This window comes from Salvelinus namaycush, chromosome 21, assembly GCF_016432855.1.
Source record: "Salvelinus namaycush isolate Seneca chromosome 21, SaNama_1.0, whole genome shotgun sequence".
Lineage (NCBI taxonomy): Eukaryota > Metazoa > Chordata > Actinopteri > Salmoniformes > Salmonidae > Salvelinus > Salvelinus namaycush.
Window position 1 is genome coordinate 20,224,400 of NC_052327.1, and position 21,643 is coordinate 20,246,042.

Here is a 21,643-nt window from a genome sequence, read left to right on the forward strand (position 1 = left end):
ACTGGTACAGGGGCAGGGTTTGACCTCAGTCGCGGCAGTCTGATTCAGTGGGAACTGAACGTCTGCCTAGCTGGCCACAGAAAGTAACAGAGGGCCATAGCCTTCGAGTCTCCCGCTGCATATGTCACTGCAGCCCTATCAGTGACGTCACACTTATTTTAGATATGCACAGTTTGCATGATCCTGGCCTGGGGTGACTGGCACTGGCCACGTATAAGATGTACTGCATGGCTGTATAACTAGCACAACACATAATCAACGGATTGTGTTTCCAGTGAAACACACCCTTCTCTTACTTCGTTATCTATGTACTTTAATTGTTACGTGGATGACTTCAGTTATACCGTTCATACAGTACCTCATCTACTGGTAAAGAAGAAATAGGATATCATATTACAAGCTTTGATTGTCATTCTTTCCAACTTGATGTCACTTCAACCTCTTTTCCAAACATTGATATATGACTTCAAGCTCCTTTCCAAACATGTTTGCTTCCGCACAGTGTGTTAGTACCCTCTGTGATGTTATCATCAGTCATTGAGAGAGACAGGACAATAGCATCAGTACACCCATGGCTCTAGGCTATTGGGTCATAAACGTGTCGGCTTAGTCTCTGAGCGCTGAGGCTGCTGGGGCTTCATCGGATGAGCACATGTTGGTGTGATGAGGGCTTTAAGGGATGATTAAGCCTCTGAAACAAAGGGGTCATTTTGAGACGGGGAAGTTTCTCTTGCCTCTGGTGCCCAAAGGCTTCCCTCCAGGGAGCTAAGGGCCTTGTGTCTTTTCAAAGTGTGCTGTGACTTGTGGGGGAACAGGAGAAAGTGGCTGGCCTGTGGATAACTACTAATGAAGGTGCTGAGAGGAATCTAGAGTATGACTCACACCGTGGGAAATGTGTGTCCTCCTAGGGTTTCTCTGTTTAAAGGAACATAACGGGGGTACGTTCAGAATACCCCCAATGTATCCCATTCAGTATGTCCCTCTCTCTGTTTCTACTGTCAGCTGCCATGTGATAGATGTCTACACTAAAAAAAAATTGCTGGGTCACAAACAACCAATTGTTTTCTTTAAGTTGGGTTGTTGATGCAGGGTTATTGAGCTATGATCCACCGGGTCAGAGCAGAAAATGGTAGGTGTGGCTTAGTAGGAGCGTGGCTTCAGACATTTATTTCTGGCCACCTGTAAGAGTAAATGTCATTCCGGGTTAATCTGTTCTGTTGTATTGTCAATACATGTTAAGGTTGAGCACTGACACGTTAGTAGCTTTAATTAGGCTTACACAAGAGTAAGAGTACCTTAAAGGAAAATTTCACCCAAAAACGATCTTATGGTATTTGTTTCATTAGTCCATTGTTGACATGGGATAGTTTCCACTTTGGAATAATATTGAAATACAAATGTTATTAATTGTATATAAATAATACGGAATGTGTGAAAATATTGAAGGAACATTTAAATTTGCAGTGTACAAACTTAACATGATGAACATGAATTACATTTACTCTGTCAGGTGGCCAAAAATAACTAGCTGAAAGCCACAGCCCCAATAGGCCACCCCTTTGGATTACCCAAACATGGGTTAATTTAACCATCAGTTGGGTTTTTATTAACTTTCAAGTTGGGTTGACCCAGCAGATGGGTCTTTTTGAATGCAATCCATAGGTTATTTTCAGGAGGTATGGCTTTCAGATACAGTTGAAGTCGGAAGTTTACATACACCTTAGCCAAATACATTTAAACTCAGGTTTTCACAATTCCTGACATTTAATCCATGTAAAACTCCCTTTCTTAGGTCAGTTAGGATCACCACTTTATTTTAAGAATGTGAAATGTCAGAATAATAGTAGAGAGAATTATTTATTTCAGCTTTTATTTCTTTCATCACATTCCAAGTGGGTCAGAAGTTTACATACACTCAATTAGTATTTGGTAGCATTGCCTTTAAAGTGTTTAACTTGGGTCAAACGTTTTGTGTAGCCTTCCACAAGCTTCCCACAATAAGTTGGGTGAATTTTGGCCCATTCCTCCTGACAGAGCTTGTGTAACTGAGTCAGGTTTGTAGGCCTCCTTGCTCGCACACGCTTTTTCAGTTCTGCCCACAAATTTTCTATAGGATTGAGGTCAGGGCTTTGTGATGGCCACTCCAAAACCTTGACTTTGTTGTCCTTAAGCCATTTTGCCACAACTTTGGAAGTATGCTTGGGGTCATTGTCCATTTGGAAGACCCATTTGTGACCAAGCTTTAACTTCCTGACTGATGTCTTGAGATGTTACTTCAATATATCCACATAATTTTCCTACCTCATGATGCCATCTATTTTGTGAAGTGCACCAGTCCCTCCTGCAGCAAAGCACCCCCACAACATGATGCTGCCACCCCCGTGCTTCACGGTTGGGATGGTGTTCTTTGGCTTGCAAGCATCCCCTATTGTCCTCCAAACATAACGATGGTCATTATGGCCAAATAGTTCTATTTTTGTTTCATCAGACCAGAGGACATTTCTCCAAAAAGTACAATCTTTGTCCCCATGTGCAGTTGCAAAATGTAGTCTAGCTTTTTTATGGCGGTTTTGGAGCAGTGGCTTCTTCCTTATAGGACTTGTTTTACTATGGATATAGATACTTTTAAACTTTTTTCTTCCAGCATCTTCACAATGTCCTTTGCTGATGTTCTGGGATTGATTTGCACTTTTCGCACCAAAGTACGTTCATCTCTAGGAGACAGAATGCGTCTCCTTCCTGAGCGGTATGACGTCTGCGTGGTCCCATGGTGTTTATACTTGTGTACTATTGTTTGTACAGATGAACATGGTACCTTCAGGCGTTTGGAAATTGCTCCCAAGGATGAACCAGACTTGTGGAGGTCTACAATTTTTTTCTGAGGTCTTGGCTCATTTATTAATAAATGAATTCATTTAGCCTATCAGAAGCTTCCAAAGCCATGACATCATTTTCTGGAATTTTCCAAGCTGTTTAAAGGCATAGTCAACTTTGTGTATGTAAACTTCTGACCCACTGGAATTGTGATACAGTGAATTATGAGTGAAATAATCTGTCTGTAAACAATTTTTGGAAAAATTACTTGTGTCCTGCGCAAAGTAGATTTTCTAACCGACTTGCCAAAACTATAGTTTGTTAACAAGACATTTGTGGAGTGGTTGAAAAATGAGTTTTAATGACTCCAATGTATGTAAACTTCTGACTTCAACTCTAGGTATTTTTGTCCACCTGTGAGAGTCAATGTCATTCTTGTTCATAATTTTATGTTTGTAAACTGCAAATAAAGTTTCCCTTCAATATTTTTGCACATAACATATTTTATTATACAATTAATATAATTATTATTTAAATAACATAACAAAGTGGTAACTATCCCAACATTGGTACACACATAGACACTTGAGGATCTTGTGTAAGCCTCATTAAGCTACAAAAGTATCATTGCTCAACTTTAACATGAGTTGACAGTACAACAGACCAGATGAACCGAAATGACATTTGATTTCACGAGTGGCCAAAAATAACTATAAAAAGTGACGCCCCTACTAAGCCACGCATCCAGTCTTCTGATCTGACCCGGTGGATCATACATGTAGCTCAAAACCCCAACTAAGTGACCCAACAGGCTCGGTCAAAAATAACCCAATATGTGTTCTGTTCATTGCACTTTTTGAAAAAAAGGTGCTATCTAGAACCTGTCCACATAGGATAACCATTTGAAGAACCCTTTTTGGTTCCAGGTAGAAACCTTTTGAATCCAGGTAGAACCATTTTGGGTTCCATGTAGAACCCTTTCCAGAGATGATTCTACATGGAACCAAAAAGGTGTTTACCTGGAACCAAAAAGGGTTCTTCAAAGGGTTCTCTATGGGGACAGCCGAAGAACCTTTTAAAGTTCTAGATAGCCGAAGAACCCTTTTGGAACCCTTTTTTCTAAGAGTGTATTTACCCAGCACTGGGTTGTAAAGTGTATGTAAAGCTCAGATGCTAGACACTTTAACGGTCTGTTTAACTTAAGAGATGGGCTGTCTTTACTGTATGTCACATTAGATGACTCAGTCATAGTGGTCTTTGCTAGCTGTGTGTCAACAGACAGAGATTCCTCACCATGGCCTTGGCCTGTAGCTCTCTGTGGAGTCCCCTCCACCAAAGGCTCGTTACAGCACCTGTTCCTGAACAGCAACATTATTGTGTTCGTCCAAACTCGGTTGTCAGATTTACAAGTGAATAGAAACTATTACTAAACCCCTGACACCATGCTTCCTAGTTTGTGCAAACAAAGACTTGACACTTGCTGTGTATTTAGCCGTGTGGGAACGCTTGGTGGGATTATGGGAAGAAGTCCATTCCTCATACCGACGATGTACTACTACTACAGCATTTTCATATTTGTTCTTATAGAACTTGATAGATGTCATACAATGTGCAATGTTAGGTAGGTCGTAGTCAGTCTGTGCATCACCACAGTCTTGGCCCCAGGCTCTTTGGTGCAAAGCGCATACAGGAAGTGCCCGGTGCCCAGTCTACAGTTCATCAACTCAGTAATCACTCAGTCCTTGACATTACTGTACAGTACCGGTGTGAGTGCCTTAGGCTGCCAGTATCTGCGTGCACCTTGACATAACGCTGCATGGGATAGACTGCTACAAGATGTTTGCTGATGGCCTTGTATACAAAAACTCCCACCCAGCACATGCTGCCAGTACCATGCCTTGTAATGAGACAGTATAACTGGACTCTGTTAGTACTCTGCTCTATTCATGTTCACATTCACATTCCTTCATCCTCACTATACTGACAGGTCGTCAGAGGAGCATAGTGGGGGGGCGATCGAGGTGGTTTTCACACGGTGTTACAAGACTGAGACTTAGAGAGAGCTTCTAACTACTATAGCCATAGTTTGCTTCCTCTGCTTTGGGTCCTGTTATTACAAGTACAACCCAGTCATTATGTTGTCCTTGGGCTTAGGTTGAGCTCTCATCCTATAGCTACTGTAGGTCTGCAGCACTCAGGCTTTCCAACATACAAGGGTATGTGTGTTCAAGTGTTTATCCCATCTACCGTGAACGGAAAAGAGGAAATGTACACATGGTACGTCCTTTATTTTCCATGGCCCTTCTGGATATTTTCTGTTTTCAAACACCGATCACTTGTGGGGATGCTCATGGAAATTACCCCCAAAAAGATAACATTCCACCACACAATATCCTGTTAAAGTGTGCGTGTGAAATGACCACACAAACACCTTTGTCTTCGCGGCTGAGTGAGCCAGCGAGCGACTGGCTGTTGAACTAAGCAGCTTTGTGAGGGCCTCATCCTCCACATCAATATTTGCTTTGCCAAATCCTGTCACAATGATATCACTCCTCCCATTGGTTGTCATTCATTCAAGACAGGATTTGAGTAGTGCACTCAAATACCATTCATAATGACATCTTTAAAGACACGGGTTGTAAGATTTAGGTGGGATGCTAATATTGTGTAATATGAAAGAAATGCTATGATATATGATGGATATACTGTATGTGTCAATCAAGCCCATCTTTTATCATCAAATTGCCTGAGGGTGATGCTGTCATCTCACCGATTATTACGCAATGTCCTCTACTCAAAGTACTCAATATTTCTTCAGGCATTCCAGAATGCAAATGATGGAATTTGCATTCAAATGGAGGGCTTGATGGCCCATCCATATACCGCGGCACCATGAAGGCCCATTCAAATACTGCCGTGGCAAGATCGTGCTACTATTTTCCATGTTGTTTCCATTTCCACCGGCTAAAAATAGATATTTTCGGAAAACAGTGTACTATCGGAAGATATTAATTTTGCGTTATTCTTGTGTTGTTCGGGCTAGTCATGGAACTAATGATGCATAGCACACTGTGTACTGTACTGAACATTAACTCAGGGTAACAGCACACATGCTGTAACAGCTACATCACTCTAAAATCTGAATGAACAAACGTTTTAATTACCATAAGAAGTTCAGCTATTACTTCGATGCACTTGCAGGTAATGATCACTGAAAGTAAATGGACACCCAACCGTCATATTATAGCTGTCATATACACTGACCGTGTCACTCATATGACCCACACTGCACAGACCTCTAACCAACTCTTCTCTCTCTCTCTCTCTCTCTCTCTCGCTCTCACTCTCTCTCTCACACTCTCTCTCTCTCCCCTCCAGATCGGGACTTTTACCACCCAGCATGGTGAATACTTCTTAGAGCCCCTGATGAAGGCGGAGGAGGGGGAGGAGTACGACGAGGAGCACAACAAACCTCACCTCGTCTACAGACAGGACAGGAAGAGGAGAGAGGGCCCTGCCAGTGAACCCACGCAACCCTGTTCAGCCTCAGGTAACAGACCTACCACAGTCTGGTTCTGCTCCTATATTATACTATATAACCACAGTCTGATTGTTACTGTGATTGTTACTGGGGTTCCCCTCACTCTTAGCCCCAGTATGACCTGTTCTGTTCTTCAGCTCTGTGCCACAGCCGTAATAACTGTCCTAAATGCAAATTCTACCCAGTCACGATCCTTGGCTGCTGGCTTACCAAGAAGATTTGAGCCTTGATTAAGCGGGTTATTGAAATCCTTTATTTAATAAAGCTAAAATGCGTTCCAGCCAGCCATCCCCTGTCACACCCAAGACCGCGGAGGAACAGAGAAAGAAATGACGGCTTTTTACTTTGTAGCACTGGCGAAGACAAATATAGAAACTGGAGAGCACTGCACTTGTAGGCTGCTATTTGAATGCTCTCCATTTCATTAGAATTTTTATAGCTACAGCCTTTAGGTGGTGGAGAGGCCCACAAAAAGCTAAGTGACCCAGCAGAGTTCACCCTGACGCAGGCCCTTAAAGGAGAGCTCGCGGGGAGCTTTGTGACAGCCTTTGTTGGCTGATGCAATAAATCTTTTATATGCTGGACACTTGATTTGCTTGTTGTCTGAACACGGCTATTGTCCGCTGGTTGTGGCCATTGTCTGTGAAGTAGTTGGAGTGACCTGAGGGGCCAGGCCAATACCTCCTTAATATGCTTGCCTTTCACTCCATCAGTCTGTGTGTGGCAAACACAGAGGGACAACAATCTGGAGGGTATCAGCCAGGCACTGGAGACCTTTGAAAAATGCTCTCTGTCTCTGTAGGCACTGTCAGATAGTGGGTGGGAGGCGGAAGACTCTTGGTAGGCCATTGTTTAACAGTGTCATGATGTTGGCCTGGGGGTAGGTTTATGACAGTCATAAATACCTCTTCTCCCCTTTTTCCTCTCTCTACCCTACTGATGTGACATTTGGTTAACATAGAGATTCTGGGAACATCAGAAGGGGAGGGGGAAATGAACTATATTCTGGTAATCCGATCAATTGATCATATGCGGTGGTACTTAATGAATATGATGTCGGTTTGGTTGTCATCTGAGACATTCTGATCAATGATAGAATGACATAAACTCTACTGTAACGATCATCCTGGGAAGAATGAGACCAAGGCGCAGCATTCTTTGAGTTCCACATAATTTTAATCACGAAGTGAAACTACGACACAACAAAACAATAAAGAATACGACGACCGAACAGCTACGTCGTGCAACCTAGCGGCACACAAACAAAGAACAAAATCCCACACAGAAAGAGGGAAAAGGGCAGCCTAAGTATGGTTCTCAATCAGAGACAACGATAGACAGCTGCCTCTGATTGAGAACCACACCCGGCCAAACACATAGAAATAGACCACATAGAACCAAGACATAGACATAGAATGCCCACCCCAACTCACGCCCTAACCAAACCAAAATAGAGACATAAAAAGGATCTCTAAGGTCAGGGCGTGACATCCACAGTGGAAAGTCTGCACATTGTAGTTATCGGAGTCACATGGAATTGTTGTTCAATTTAAATGTTTGAATATAAAATTATTGGTGAAGAGATTAAATGTAATTTTAGCTTCCAAATGAGAGATTTGGGTTTTCATAAGGTTAGGGCTCTGCTCAATCAGTGGCCCGCACCTGTGAAGAAACATGGGTTATAAAACTTTTCAAACACGCCCTCCTCTCCCTTCCTATATAAAGCCTTGATGACAATATAACCTCCTGTTTCAAGTACGTGAGGTCTGCAGCCTTTTGCGTTAAAAGGACTAACATGTCAACTACAGAACTAAGCCAACCTCAGCGTGAGCTTTGGTTGCGAATGGTATGAACTTTGAACTCTTATTCACTACAGAAGTGATACCTCCTAGCCGTTGAGTTAGCAACAGCAGCTGCAAACGTGGGCTAGGAAAGAACAGACAGAGTATCCCGTCTACCACACAACGACGTTACTACAACGTATCCAATTACCACCAGAGACATTCTTCAAAGGACAAAGGACTCGGTTGGGCAACACGGCCTTCCATCTACCACCAACCTACCGAAGCGCAGCTCAGAGTAAATATTTATTGCATTTTCCTTTTCCAAATGGGCGGTAATTTAGAATTCATAAGATACTGTATTTACGATAGCATGGCTGGTACCTTTGTTCCTCAAGTCTTCCCGCTCTTTCAGTCAAACGCAGCCCCCTTTTCTTTTGTGTAACCAGCTGTCATATCTGTTCCGTCTGCTAGGGACGTTTTCCTTTATGACGTAATTTGTAATCAAGGTATGATTCATTCTGTGTATATGTAATTCTGTGTGATTAGTTAGGTATTTAGTAAATAAATAATTAAACCCAATTTGTATTGCTGATTCAACTTGTTAGCCAGGGTTCGTGAAGATAACCAAGAATTTACAACTTTCAGATGAGACTGAATTAAGGTGACGATTAATATTGACTGCTATTGATGTAAAATATTACTAGGTCTTTAAGAGTTTATTCGGAAGATAACAGCTCTATTAATATTCTTTCGTGGTGGCCCGACTCTCTAGTTAATTACATTTACATGATTAGCTCAATCAGGTAATATTAATTACGGAGAAACGATTTTATAGAATAGCATGTCATATTACTTAATCCGGCATAGCCAAAGACACGACAACAGAAAGGAGGTGTAGCAGCTATCTTGCTCACACAAGTTGTGGTTCTGTCAATATCGATATCCACCAACCACCCAGTCTTCCTTTAATATATTCCTAACCTCACAGATTAGATACAACATCAGCAGGTTTTTCTATTCAAAGAGCCCAAGCAAACACAAGCTTCCTGCTCACCTTTTAATAAGTCAACAGGGTCTTGTTATAACATAGATAGATAGCAGGAGAAAGAGAAGACACCTGCAGAAGGCCTCATCAAAGGGCAGTAGAGCAGACACACAATGAGGCAGGATTAAAGGAGAGAGACGACACAGGGCCGGGTTAGGACAGGAGGACTGTGAGGTGTCCTGGGCTATGGTTCCACGCCTTTGCCTGATAGGCTCCACTCCAGATGCACTGATAAATGCCTCTCTTTGAAGGCCACAGTAGGCCTGCCTGCCTGCCTGCCTGCCTGCCTGCCTGCCTGCCTGCCTGCCTGGCTGGCTGGCTGCTAGTAGGCCTCATTTATTTTTATGGGAATGTGTGCAGTGCACACACTGCCTGCTACTATCAGGTCAGGAGTAAACACTGTGTTGGTTGGCTGCTCTCGAAGCACAACAAATGCATAATTGGTTTTGATGGTGTGGAAGAGCAATCTATTCGCTGCCTGTAAATTAGGGCTGACATTCTTATACAGTTAATGGTCAACTGGTCAGATAGATTAGGTGCACTAGGGGCACTGTCTCCCCCCTCTCTTTATTGGCATTGGAAACATGTTTTTACATTACCAAAGCAAGTGAAATAAGCAATAAGCAAAAGTAAGATGACACAAAACAACATCAACTAACTATTAGAATTAAAAGTAAACATTTCACTCAAAAATGTTTCAAAAAGATAAAGACATTTCAAGCAGTGTTTTAGCAATGTGCAAATAGTTGGAGTAGAAATAGTAGGGGAAGATAAAAACAGATAAATATTGGTGGGCTCAGCTGCCCTTTTCTCTCTCTCTCTCTCTCTCTCTCTCTCTCTCTCTCTCTCTCTCTCTCTCTCTCTCTCTCTCTGGCTCTCTCCTCACTAATTTTCTCTCTCTTTCTCCCACGCTCCTCCTCCATCCCACCACAGACTGCCTAAACATGCAGTTCTTTACTGCAGCCTAATTGCTGAGAGCAAATTGCATTGAGCAACACTGTCAGGACCACCAGGCAGAGTCCAGTTGTAGGTGGGAAACTCTCTGTCTATACAATAGGAAGTAGGTATAGCTCCTCTTGAATGCACAAGCAGCTAGATGTGATTAAGATATTGTGCTCCAAAAGCAAGAGTAAACCTGCATTGCTGTGCAAGCCACCTAAAATAACCAGTTACTCTCTAAATGTCAGTTAGTATTCTATACAGTAGCAGGGGCGGACTGGCCATCTGGCATTTCGGGCAAATGCCAGATGGTTGGGCCTGTCTATCTAGTTTCTCTTTTGTTGCACAAAATTAACATTCAGCTAATAATGGGGGCCTCAAGAAACAAATTGGGCAGACGTCTTAGAAATTCCAGGGCCGATTTCTGGTCCCAGTCCGCACCTGTACAGTAGTGACAGAAAAGATAACCTGTTGCTGGCAGAGGTCAGATTCCTCTCATCCAATCCCTCTATCCCTCTATTCCTCTTCCTGATGAGGAATAAAAGCACTCTTTGTGAGGGTCAATGATCTCATGGTCCTCTCTCTCCACTCTTTATGTCCCTGTGAAAAGAGAGTATTTTCTTAAATCAAAGTCGCTAGCCGGAGTTTCATTGCTGAAGGCTGAAGGGTTTTGGGGGGTTGGAGGGTTGGAAGGAGGCTCAAAACCTGCCAACTATCCTGGTTGGTCAGAACAGAACACACATGGAAATGCCAGACGTTTCACAATGAACCATCCTGCCAGCCCTTCTTCCCTCTGTACATTTAAAAAATAATTTTGTTTTGCTGTTCCATTAGTCATTCAGTGAGGAAGTATTTCTTCCCCGTCTCTATGCTGCTATGCTGTTCAGGGAGAGACATATTTTTGAAAAAGACAAAGATGAAACGTTTTGTCTGTTTTGTCAAGTGGTCTTCCAGGACACAAACAAAATGTGTATCAGCGAAAAGATAAGGTTTATATTCAGATAGGCCTGTGTTGGCTCTTGTGGCTGCATTTGAGCATGCATGCTAGTTCAGGAATGTTATAGAAGAAGAAAATAGGCTTATGGTGGTATACTGTGTTATTACTGTTAGTTGTATAAGACTTTCTATAGTTGGTGTAGTCCTGTTGGTTTCCATAGTTGGTGTAGTCCTGTTGGTTTCCATAGTTGGTGTAGTCCTGTTGGTTTCCATAGTTGGCGTAGTCCTGTTGGTTTCCATAGTTGGCGTAGTCCTGTTGGTTTCCATAGTTGGTGTAGTCCTGTTGGTTTCCATAGTTGGCGTAGTCCTGTTGGTTTCCATAGTTGGTGTAGTCCTGTTGGTTTCCATAGTTGGCGTAGTCCTGTTGGTTTCCATAGTTGGCGTAGTCCTGTTGGTTTCCATAGTTGGTGTAGTCCTGTTGGTTTCCACAGTTGGCGTAGTCCTGTTGGTTTCCATAGTTGGCGTAGTCCTGTTGGTTTCCATAGTTGGTGTAGTCCTGTTGGTTTCCATAGTTGGCGTAGTCCTGTTGGTTTCCATAGTTGGTGTAGTCCTGTTGGTTTCCATAGTTGGCGTAGTCCTGTTGGTTTCCATAGTTGGCGTAGTCCTGTTGGTTTCCATAGTTGGTGTAGTCCTGTTGGTTTCCATAGTTGGCGTAGTCCTGTTGGTTTCCATAGTTGGTGTAGTCCTGTTGGTTTCCATAGTTGGTGTAGTCCTGTTGGTTTCCATAGTTGGCGTAGTCCTGTTGGTTTCCATAGTTGGTGTAGTCCTGTTGGTTTCCATAGTTGGTGTAGTCCTGTTGGTTTCCATAGTTGGTGTAGTCCTGTTGGTTTCCATAGTTGGTGTAGTCCTGTTGGTTTCCATAGTTGGTGTAGTCCTGTTGGTTTCCATAGTTGGTGTAGTCCTGTTGGTTTCCATAGTTGGCGTAGTCCTGTTGGTTTCCATAGTTGGTGTAGTCCTGTTGGTTTCCATAGTTGGCGTAGTCCTGTTGGTTTCCATAGTTGGCGTAGTCCTGTTGGTTTCCATAGTTGGTGTAGTCCTGTTGGTTTCCATAGTTGGTGTAGTCCTGTTGGTTTCCATAGTTGGTGTAGTCCTGTTGGTTTCCATAGTTGGTGTAGTCCTGTTGGTTTCCATAGTTGGTTTGGTGTAGTCCTGTTGGTTTCCATAGTTGGTGTAGTCCTGTTGGTTTCCATAGTTGGTGTAGTCCTGTTGGTTTCCATAGTTGGTGTAGTCCTGTTGGTTTCCATAGTTGGCGTAGTCCTGTTGGTTTCCATAGTTGGTGTAGTCCTGTTGGTTTCCATAGTTGGCGTAGTCCTGTTGGTTTCCATAGTTGGCGTAGTCCTGTTGGTTTCCATAGTTGGTGTAGTCCTGTTGGTTTCCATAGTTGGTGTAGTCCTGTTGGTTTCCATAGTTGGTGTAGTCCTACTGTAGTCCTATCTCTGCACTCCTTGGTAAAATGTGTTGATCGAAGCAGAACAGTATGTGTCCACTGAGATAAAGTGAACAAAGATCAAGTTGAAGAGATCCTTGTGTCCACCATTGTGCAGTCAGTCGTCTTTGGTCTTTCAACAGAAATCTCTGATTTTTTTCCTCTCATATGCCGCCACCAACAAGGGAGTGTTGAAAATTCTACTGTGATAATAAGGGCTTTTAAAGTGTAACCTCTTAGGGAAGATAGAGTTTCTGTTATTTCATCATGAATCATTACACAGTAATAAAGCTGTCATTGGCTGTGTGTTTATCCATTGTTGTTAGAGCACTACAGCATCCTTCCATGACTCATGCTTTCCATTTGATTCACAGTAAAATGTTTGTCAAACTCAATATATCATTTAGGCATACTATGTTACGAAATTCAAGTTCAGAGATAGTACCTTCCTTGACACTAACATGACCCATATCTTCCTCCCTACTACTGTTCACTAGGCATCAAGCAGCCACGTCTAGGTCTACAGCTCTTTATGTACACTAAGCCATCTTGGGTGGTTTTACCACTGTTTTTGATAACTGTGAAGCTGGGAGCTGTTCAGTGGGGGATTCAGTTTTAAGAGGCGAATGTTCCTCGTTGTGCCAGGATGGGTTTAAAAGCTTCTCCAAAGGTGCTCGTCAGACGGAAATCCCAATCCTGTGACCGTGTCGGTCCCTTAATGAAACATTCTGTTGGTTTATCTGTCTGTGGGCTAAGGCTTGCATGTCATGTGAATCTCTGTGTCGGTCGTCTTGAGATGGAGATAATCAGAAAGATGGGAATGGCCCAGGATAGGGGCGGACAGTCTCTGCTCGCTCTGATAACTAGGTCTCTGCAAAGCTGACATCTACGAGAGCTTCGCAGGTAATTAGAGGTTGTAGTTGTGTGTTTCTCTCTCATGATGTACTTACCATACTGCAGGCCTGACTCGTCCCTGGTACTAGGACTGGGATGCTGTGAATGGAACAATTAGTGTGATTATAGAGAAGTTGTTTCTGTTGGAGTGTACAGAGTTGGTTGGCTGTGGGCCTGTGGTTTTCCCTGGCACAAAGCATCGCAGGGAAATGCTCTCTCGTGCTCTGCCCCGTACGTCCGGTTATTGAACTAGCCGACTTGAATCGCTCGCTGTTCTTTAGCGCTTTCATGTATGTGAATGGAAGCACTTGTTGTGTGTGACCTCGCGCTTGTGTCACCCTTTGTTTGGAGTCTCTCATTGGAGGGGATTTGACATTGGGTTCTTCCCTAGAGGTTTTCGGCCCTCCGTTTCATCTGTTTACGCTCTCAGTTGAAGCTGTTTTTGCCTCTCATGGCGTGTTTGGAATGAGGTCAGCAGAGGTAGGCACGGTGTGATGGATGGATGGTTATCGGTCAGACAACCTCTTTCACCTTTAGGGTCTGGCTCGGATAGGTGTTGGGGCTTTCGTCATCTGGCTCCATAGGACTTCCCAATAGGCGGCCCATGAGGCCAAATTTGATTTGGCCCCCAAAGTTGCCAATTTTTTGTTGTTGTTGTTGGGCATTAAAGTCTGTAAAATAACCAGGAAATGAGCGGAAAGTTATTTTCATTTAGGAAATCTGTTCCCATGTAGTCCCCTGCATAAATAGAGAGGCACGTAATCGTATCCCATGTTATCAAGGTTTGAAATGATTCTGTTTTTGTTAAATACTATATATATTTGGGATTCTTGCAGTCAATTTGCAGTGTACAAATGATTTGTAACTATGTTCCGCCCTCCCGACCATCCGCTCAAGCATAAACCGTCCTACTGCTGAATGTAATTCCCGGCTGAATATAATTGGGGATCCCTGGCTTAGGCCCTGCAACTCTGAGCCTCCCTCCAGCCCCCCCACCATGGAGCCGCTATTGTTGCTCATCCTGAAATGAGTATCTGGCAGTGCTTTGTTCAATGACTGAGTGTGTACAAATGTTTGCTTTGTTCGTGTGTGCGCGTGGCGAAGTGTGCGTGTGTGTAAGTAAGTGTACGCACAGACTGTGTTTGTGTTTGAACTCTGCTGGGCTCATCTCTTTGACTGAGTGCTTGTTGTCTCTGTTAATGTGGCTGTGGATGAGACAACCCACTGAGGGGTTGGAATCGCTGAGCGAGGAGAGGAGAGGAGCAAGTTTCTCTCTTCATCTGTGTGCCCAGCCTAGTCTGCGCTGCATGTGCCTGTCTCGCTGTCACGCCCTGACCTTAGAGATCCTGTTTATGTCTCTATTTTGGTTTGGTCAGGGTGTGAGTTGGGGTGGGTATTCTATATTCTATTAATTGTATTTCTATGTTTTTGCCGGGTAGGGTTCTCAATCAGGGACAGCTGTCTATCGTTGTCTCTGATTGAGAACCATACTTAGGTAGCCCTTTTTCCCACCTGTCTTTGTGGGAAGTTGACTTTGTTTATGGCACATAGCCTTTAGCTTCACGGTTTGTTTTGTAGTGTTTATTGTTTTGTTCGGCGTCTTGTCTAAATAAAGAACATGTACGCTTACCACGCTGCACCTTGGTCTACTTCCTGCAACAGCCGTGACACTCGCTCTAAACCCTGGCACCGGCCCCGGACGTTTCTCAGGCCCTCTCTGCCTTCCTCCTCCCCTCTACACCTGTGTCTCTATCTGTAGTAGCCCCTCAATCCACATCAGAGTTTTCATCCTCAACTCCAACTGTACATCTACACAGGAGAAAGTAGACTGGGGCAGAAAAATATCGGACATGATGATACATTTGGTGAACATCGTGCCTCTGTATATTATCGATTGAGATACGAAGTGCTGTGATGCTTCTCCGACCTAGCCAATGGTAATTGTGAACCAGTATGTTATAGTTAGTATCAACAAACATCACTGGACACCAGTTCTGCACTTGAGCAATAATAGAGCCCTCATTGCTCAATCTGGTGTTCAAATTCTAACAGCTATTTTCTGCCGAGGTACTCTGCTTTTGGTATTCTGTCTGAACAGATGGACGGGACGGGGATCCATCAGACCTGCAGTTTTCTATTATAGTGTTATTATAGTGGCAGTTGTCAGAGGTGAGAGGTGTTAACAGGTGAGGGACACGGTCCCCACAACGTGGCCCTGGACAGGCTGAGACACAACGGACCCTAATGGGAGGACGGGTGTAGGCCAACCCCTCTGTCCATCTAGAATTCCTAAAGGCACCAAAACAAGTGGTTGAAATGTTACTGTTATGTCTGGAACGTCTATAGAGGTTACTTGATCTTGGGGAATTGAGACCAACGGAATATGGATGGAGAGTGGAATCCAAGATGTTGCTGCTGTCGTCTCATTTTAAAAGGGGTTCAGACACATTACGGGGAATATCTACTTCCCATCATCTAAAGAGCGCTCATGTCCTCATTAGAAGCTGAAGGGAAAGTAGATGCCAGATGCTTTGGGGTAATTGATTCAGTGCCGTGGTTTTACGAGTGTGGTTTTCTGCAGCCCCTCTCATCTTTACTGTACACTCTCCCCAGAGAACAGAGCTAACAGAAATGAACCGACCATCATCTCTACGCTGTCTCATCAACATGAGAGAAGCAAGGAATGTCTGGCAGCTTTCACTGTTCTTATCGTGTGAGGTAGAGATGGCTCCTAGCTGTTGCGTCATTGTTGTTGAACTCCAGAGCAGAGGAATGGGATTCCCTGTTGAGAAAGTCTGGTACCTAAACTCTAACCCTTAACCCCCTGGCCATCTGGTACCTAAACTCTAACCCTTAACCCCCTGGCCACCCTATGGATTTTACCATGGATCTGGAGAGTAACACTGACACCACTGTGGGCAGACAGTGTGTGTGTGAAACCTGCTATATTTCTTTCTGCGGGTCAAGGGTCATGCAGTCAGTTTTAAAAGATTTCGTTCCTCAGCAACAATTAGTGCCCTCCTTTCTCTGTCTAGCCAGCAGCCACAGTAATTGCTCTTAATTGTAGGTCTGTGGGGGTCTACAGGATGTTGTGCTGTCCATTATTAATCGACCTGACCCCTGATTGGCCCAGGTATGACCTATGCTTGGTGTAAGGTATGCTACAGATACACTATGCTACACTGTCTCCGTAATTGGCACCCAAGTGATAGAGCTCTTTCTCTCCCAGTGGGTTATTGTAGAATAATGTTAATTAGCTGAACAATGAAATCAGTGTTTCCTATTGTTGGCCTTTTGGCATTGACACTTCTGAATAAGAGTGAAAAGAGGTCGTAGTATAAATATAAATTGACTTTAATCCAGCTGAAGTGGAGGAGAACGTCATGTTTGTTGACATCATGCTTGAAAGATACATCTACGTTGTAAAAAAAAAGATTTAAAAAAGGGACAACAATCTGGGATCAAGCGTTGAAGTGATGTACTATTGCTTTAATGTCTCTAAAAGGATTGTAAACCAAAATAATTGATATGGGTACATTTTTGGGGGGCTATTGTGCTCCAACGCCCTGTGTGCGATTGTGCTTGTGTGAGTGGGTAATATACATCTTAATCAAAGAATACATAAATAACTTTTGTTATTTATTATTAAGTCGTAAAACGTTATTGGGATTAGAAATCCCTACCGTTTCCTGCTCTGTAAAGGCAGGCGTTGTACCAGAAAATACTTTGGATTCCTCAGTTACATGTATGAGTATATAAGTGCCAACAAAAACACTGTATTTTATTGATGGCACGCATTGCAGAAATATGTGCCATTATACACTCTTAGAATTAGTGGTGACTCGAGGATACCTGGAGATCCTCAAGGAACCCCTGGAGATCCTCAAGGAACCCCTGGAGTTCCTCAAGGAACCATTGCTGGTCAATGGTTTATATTTGCACCTTTGTTTAGTTGGCGGGTTCTTGAAGGATCCTTTGATGTTTCAATGTAGCAAAGGGTTCCTGGAAGAACCCTGGACTGGAGGTGTAGCTTAGTAGGGTTGTGGTGTTCAAATAGATATTTTTTGGCCACCCGTTAGAGTAAATGTCGTTGCTGTCCATATGTTCTGTTGTATTGTCATCACATGTTAAGGTTGAACACTGACAATTTTGTAGCTTCATTGGGGCTTATAGAGGTGTATGAGTTCCTCAAGAGCCTATGCAAATCCCGAAGTTGGAGTAGTTACCACTTTATTACTAAAAGTAATCAGCAATGTTAAAATTATATTAGACTATGTAATTTGCAGAAATATTCAAGGGAAATTGACGTTTGCAGTGTACAAACGTAACAATATGAACACAAATGACATTTACTCAAACAGGTGACCAAAAAGAACTATCTGAAAGCCACACCTCAAATAAGCAACGCCTCCAATATTCTGATAGGCTGACACCTTTACAATATATTATTAAAAAGTAAAAAAATGTAACCCCTCCCGTCACAAAAAGGTTCTGGTTTGAACCTTTACACAGGGGTTCCTCAAACACTTTTCAGAGGGCAGTTTTCAGAACTCCGAAAGGTTCTTCCAGGCCCCATTACTTCTAAGAGTGTAGGGCTGGACTGCAATGTCATTATGTGTTGGGCTGCATTGCTAGTATGAGTTACTGCTGTAGTTATCTGGAAGAGGGGATTTATGGATGTTTAATTATGTTTTATAAACATCTGGCAGAAGTTTTTAATAAATGTTTGATAAATATCTCTACATGTTTTATAGTTTTTTAATTGAGCGATAAATTCCCCAATTTTTGGGTTTGTCAGAGAATACTTTTAGTCCTGTGAGTGATTCAGGCCAGGGCCAGCCCAAACTATTCTTCTCACAGTGTAAGTAGCAGCTCACCGGCCAGTGAGAGAGGGGATTTGACTGTAAGGCGAATTCGGAAAGGTTTTGTGTAGCTAATCTAATGTGATTTAAAGGCTATTATTACGTTGGCCATATTTCCTCCTCTTGCTCCTCAATTTACTGTACTCCATTTCCACCCTATTCGCTTCTCACTTCACACTACATAGAAACATCAAAACGTCTAGTCCACCCTTTCTCCTTCTCCACAATGCGGGATTGTCCACTCTGCTCTGCAGTGAGAAATCTGTCTGGTGGCGTTCTGGAGCTCTCTTTCGCTCTAGTTCCTGGAAAAAGAATCCTTCGCCACGGCTCAGCGGCCTCAGCTGCTGTGTGGATGGGCAGTGGGCACCGGCTGATGGGCTTGGCGCTGACACAGGCGCCTGCCGCTGGCACGGGGTAGGGCATCACGGCGGCAGGAGCTGTGTGCCGTTGTGCCAGGGTGTCACGCTCCATCTCGTGTGCCCGCCGTGCCAGGGGCATCGCTCGATTGATCTTGGACTTTTCCTTTTCTTTTTCGCTCCCTCTTTTCGCTCCCTCTCTATCGTTCTTACAGTCTCTTTCTGTCTTGGTGGTTTGATAGAGTAGCTGGTGGGTGATCAGACCACAACGTGACACTCACTATGACAGGGTTACCCAGAGGTAGTGCTGAGTGATTAACCGAAATGTTGGTTATTTTTCATTTTTTAAACAACTAATTGACCAACGTTGGTTCAGTTATTTGAGTGCCGTTCGTTTTTCTCTGTGAGCTCAATGCACAGTTTCTCTAGAGATATATCAGATCAAGCCCGAACTGTGCGATGGGAGGTTATAGTTTCCAACAGGCCAATATTCTACCTAGTTTATTGCAGAAAACGTGGTAATTAACTAGAATGACCATAATATATTATGCGCCTACTGGTACGGTCTGGGGGAAGAAGACACAGAAGAACGTGCGACCGAGAGGGATAGAGAGTAGTTGCTTCGCGGGGTATCTCTACCTGAAAAATACATGATCTAAGTGATTGATAGTTGATATTCAACATTCATAAAAGTATGCCTTATTTACTTTGAAGAACTACTAAAATAGTGATTTTGTCAGACAACGTAGGCAGCAGTTCTATAGATGAGATGATGACTTGGAATTAAATAATAAAGTAATCAAAAACCTACAACTGTCACGATGTCACGCCCTGGCCTTAGTTATCTTTGTTCTCTTTATTATTTTGGTTAGGTCAGGGTGTGACGAGGGTGGTTTGTGTGTTTTTGTCTCGTCTAGGGTGTTTGTACAGTCTAGGTTTTTTTTGTAGATTTATGGGGTTGTGTTCATTCTAGGTGTTTATGTAAGTCTATGGTTGCCTAGATTGGTTCTCAATTAGAGGCAGGTGTTTATCGTTGTCTCTGATTTGGAACCATATTTAGGCAGCCATGTTCTTTGTGTATTTTGTGGGTGATTGTTTCCTGTGTCAGTGTTTGTGCCACACGGGACTGTTTCGGTTTGTTCACGTTTATTGTTTTTGTATTTGTGTTCATGTTCAGTTTTCCATATTAAAACATAGACACCTACCACACTGCGTATTGGTCCGATCCTTGCTACACCTCTTCAGAGGAAGAAGAGGATGACAGCCGTTACACACGAAAGTCGAAAGAAGTGGACGAAAGTGCAGCGTGGTCAGCGTACATTTTCTTTTATTAGTAAAATGTCGCCAACAAAACAAGAAATAACACAAACGACCGTGAAGCTTACAAGGGCTATAGTGCCCCTAACAAAGACAACTTCCCACAATGACACAAGGGAAAAAGGCTGCCTAAGTATGATTCCCAATCAGAGACAACGATAGACAGCTGTCCCTGATTGAGAACCATACCCGGCCAAAACATAGAAATACACAAACCTAGAAAACCGAACATAGAATGCCCACCCCAAATCACACCCTGACCAAACCAAATAGAGACATAAAAAGGCTCTCTAAGGTCAGGGCGTGACAACAACTGAAATATTTTATTAAGGTTAAGTAATGTGAATAAATTATGGTTAATAAGTGATAGGCAGTAATGGGCAGTTACTACCATCATGGGACTTTGATTAATTGTTTTATTCTGTGTTGTTACAGCATTAAAGCCACATAATGCATAGTGCATTTAATGTGGAAAATAACCAAAATTGAAAGCCGTGATTATTTTTTAAATAATCGAACCAAAACCCGACCAACCTCAAAAGGCACTAATCACTCAGCACTAACCAGAGGTAAACAGTGTATAGTATATGTAGTAACTTCCTCATCGGGATACTGAAGTAAAAGGCAGTTGGTAGGAAATAAAGTGTGTTGGGCAATATATTGTCTATTGCCATGGAAGACACTTTACGATATAGTATTGTATTTTGATGCAGTCTCAGTACTGATCTCAGTGCAGGACAACAACATGATAAAGAATGAATATAACCAGTTAACTGCTCATTCCGGCAGCTGCTTGGATCACAGTCTTCTAGTCTTCTTCTTTCTCTCTGATAGGACGGTTTGTCTGGCCATAGAGATTGGTCTTACCTCAGCTGTGAGGCAGCATAAAAATTGCAAGTCCTCATTCCGAGTCAGACATCTCAGCACGTGGCTATAAATCAGCTCAAATGCGGAAAAGCTGATGCGTGGTGTACTTTTCAACATACAGTACCAGTCAAAAGTTTGGACACACCTACTCATTCAAGGGGTTTTCTTTATTTGTACTTTTTAGAAAAATAGGGAAGACATCAAAACTATGAAATAACACATATGGAATTTTCAAAGTAGTACTATTTTCTAAATTGTAGAATAATAGTGAACACCCGTTTAACGTCCCATCCGAATGACGGCACCCTACAACAGGGCAGTGTTCCCAATACACAGGGCAGTGATTGTCTTAAACACAATTAGAAGGAAAGAAATTCCACAAATGAACTTTTAACAAGGCACACCTGTTAATTGAAATGCATTCCAGGTGACTACCTCATGAAGTTGGTTGAGAGAATGCTAAGAGTGTGCAAAGCTGTCATCAAGGCAAAGGATGGCTACTTTGAAGAATCTCAAAAATAAAATATATTTTGATTTGTTTAACACTCTTTTTAGTTAGTACATGATTCCATATGTGTTATTTCATAGCTTTGATGTCTTCACTATTATTCTACAATGTAGAAAAACCCTGGAATGAGTATGTGTGTCCAAACTTGACTGGTACTGTACATATCTCTGGCCAAACTAAATCCATCCAGATACATTGTTGATCTTGGACCAAAACATTGCAGCCATGTCATGCATACTCTCTCTGCTCTTGAATGCTTTTTGTTAATGTGATACCAATATTCCCTTCCGTAGT

General features: G+C 42.8%; 1 protein-coding gene across 1 annotated transcript in view; it reads left to right on the top strand.

Moving 5' to 3' along the window:
* LOC120065813 (A disintegrin and metalloproteinase with thrombospondin motifs 20-like) overlaps nt 1-21,643 on the top strand; it is a 123,821-nt gene that overhangs the window by 1,430 nt on the left and 100,748 nt on the right. The window contains 3 exon segments of the mRNA XM_039016864.1: nt 6,193-6,334; nt 10,135-10,183; nt 16,021-16,037. Of these exon segments, the coding sequence (XP_038872792.1) occupies nt 6,193-6,334; nt 10,135-10,183; nt 16,021-16,037 (208 nt within the window).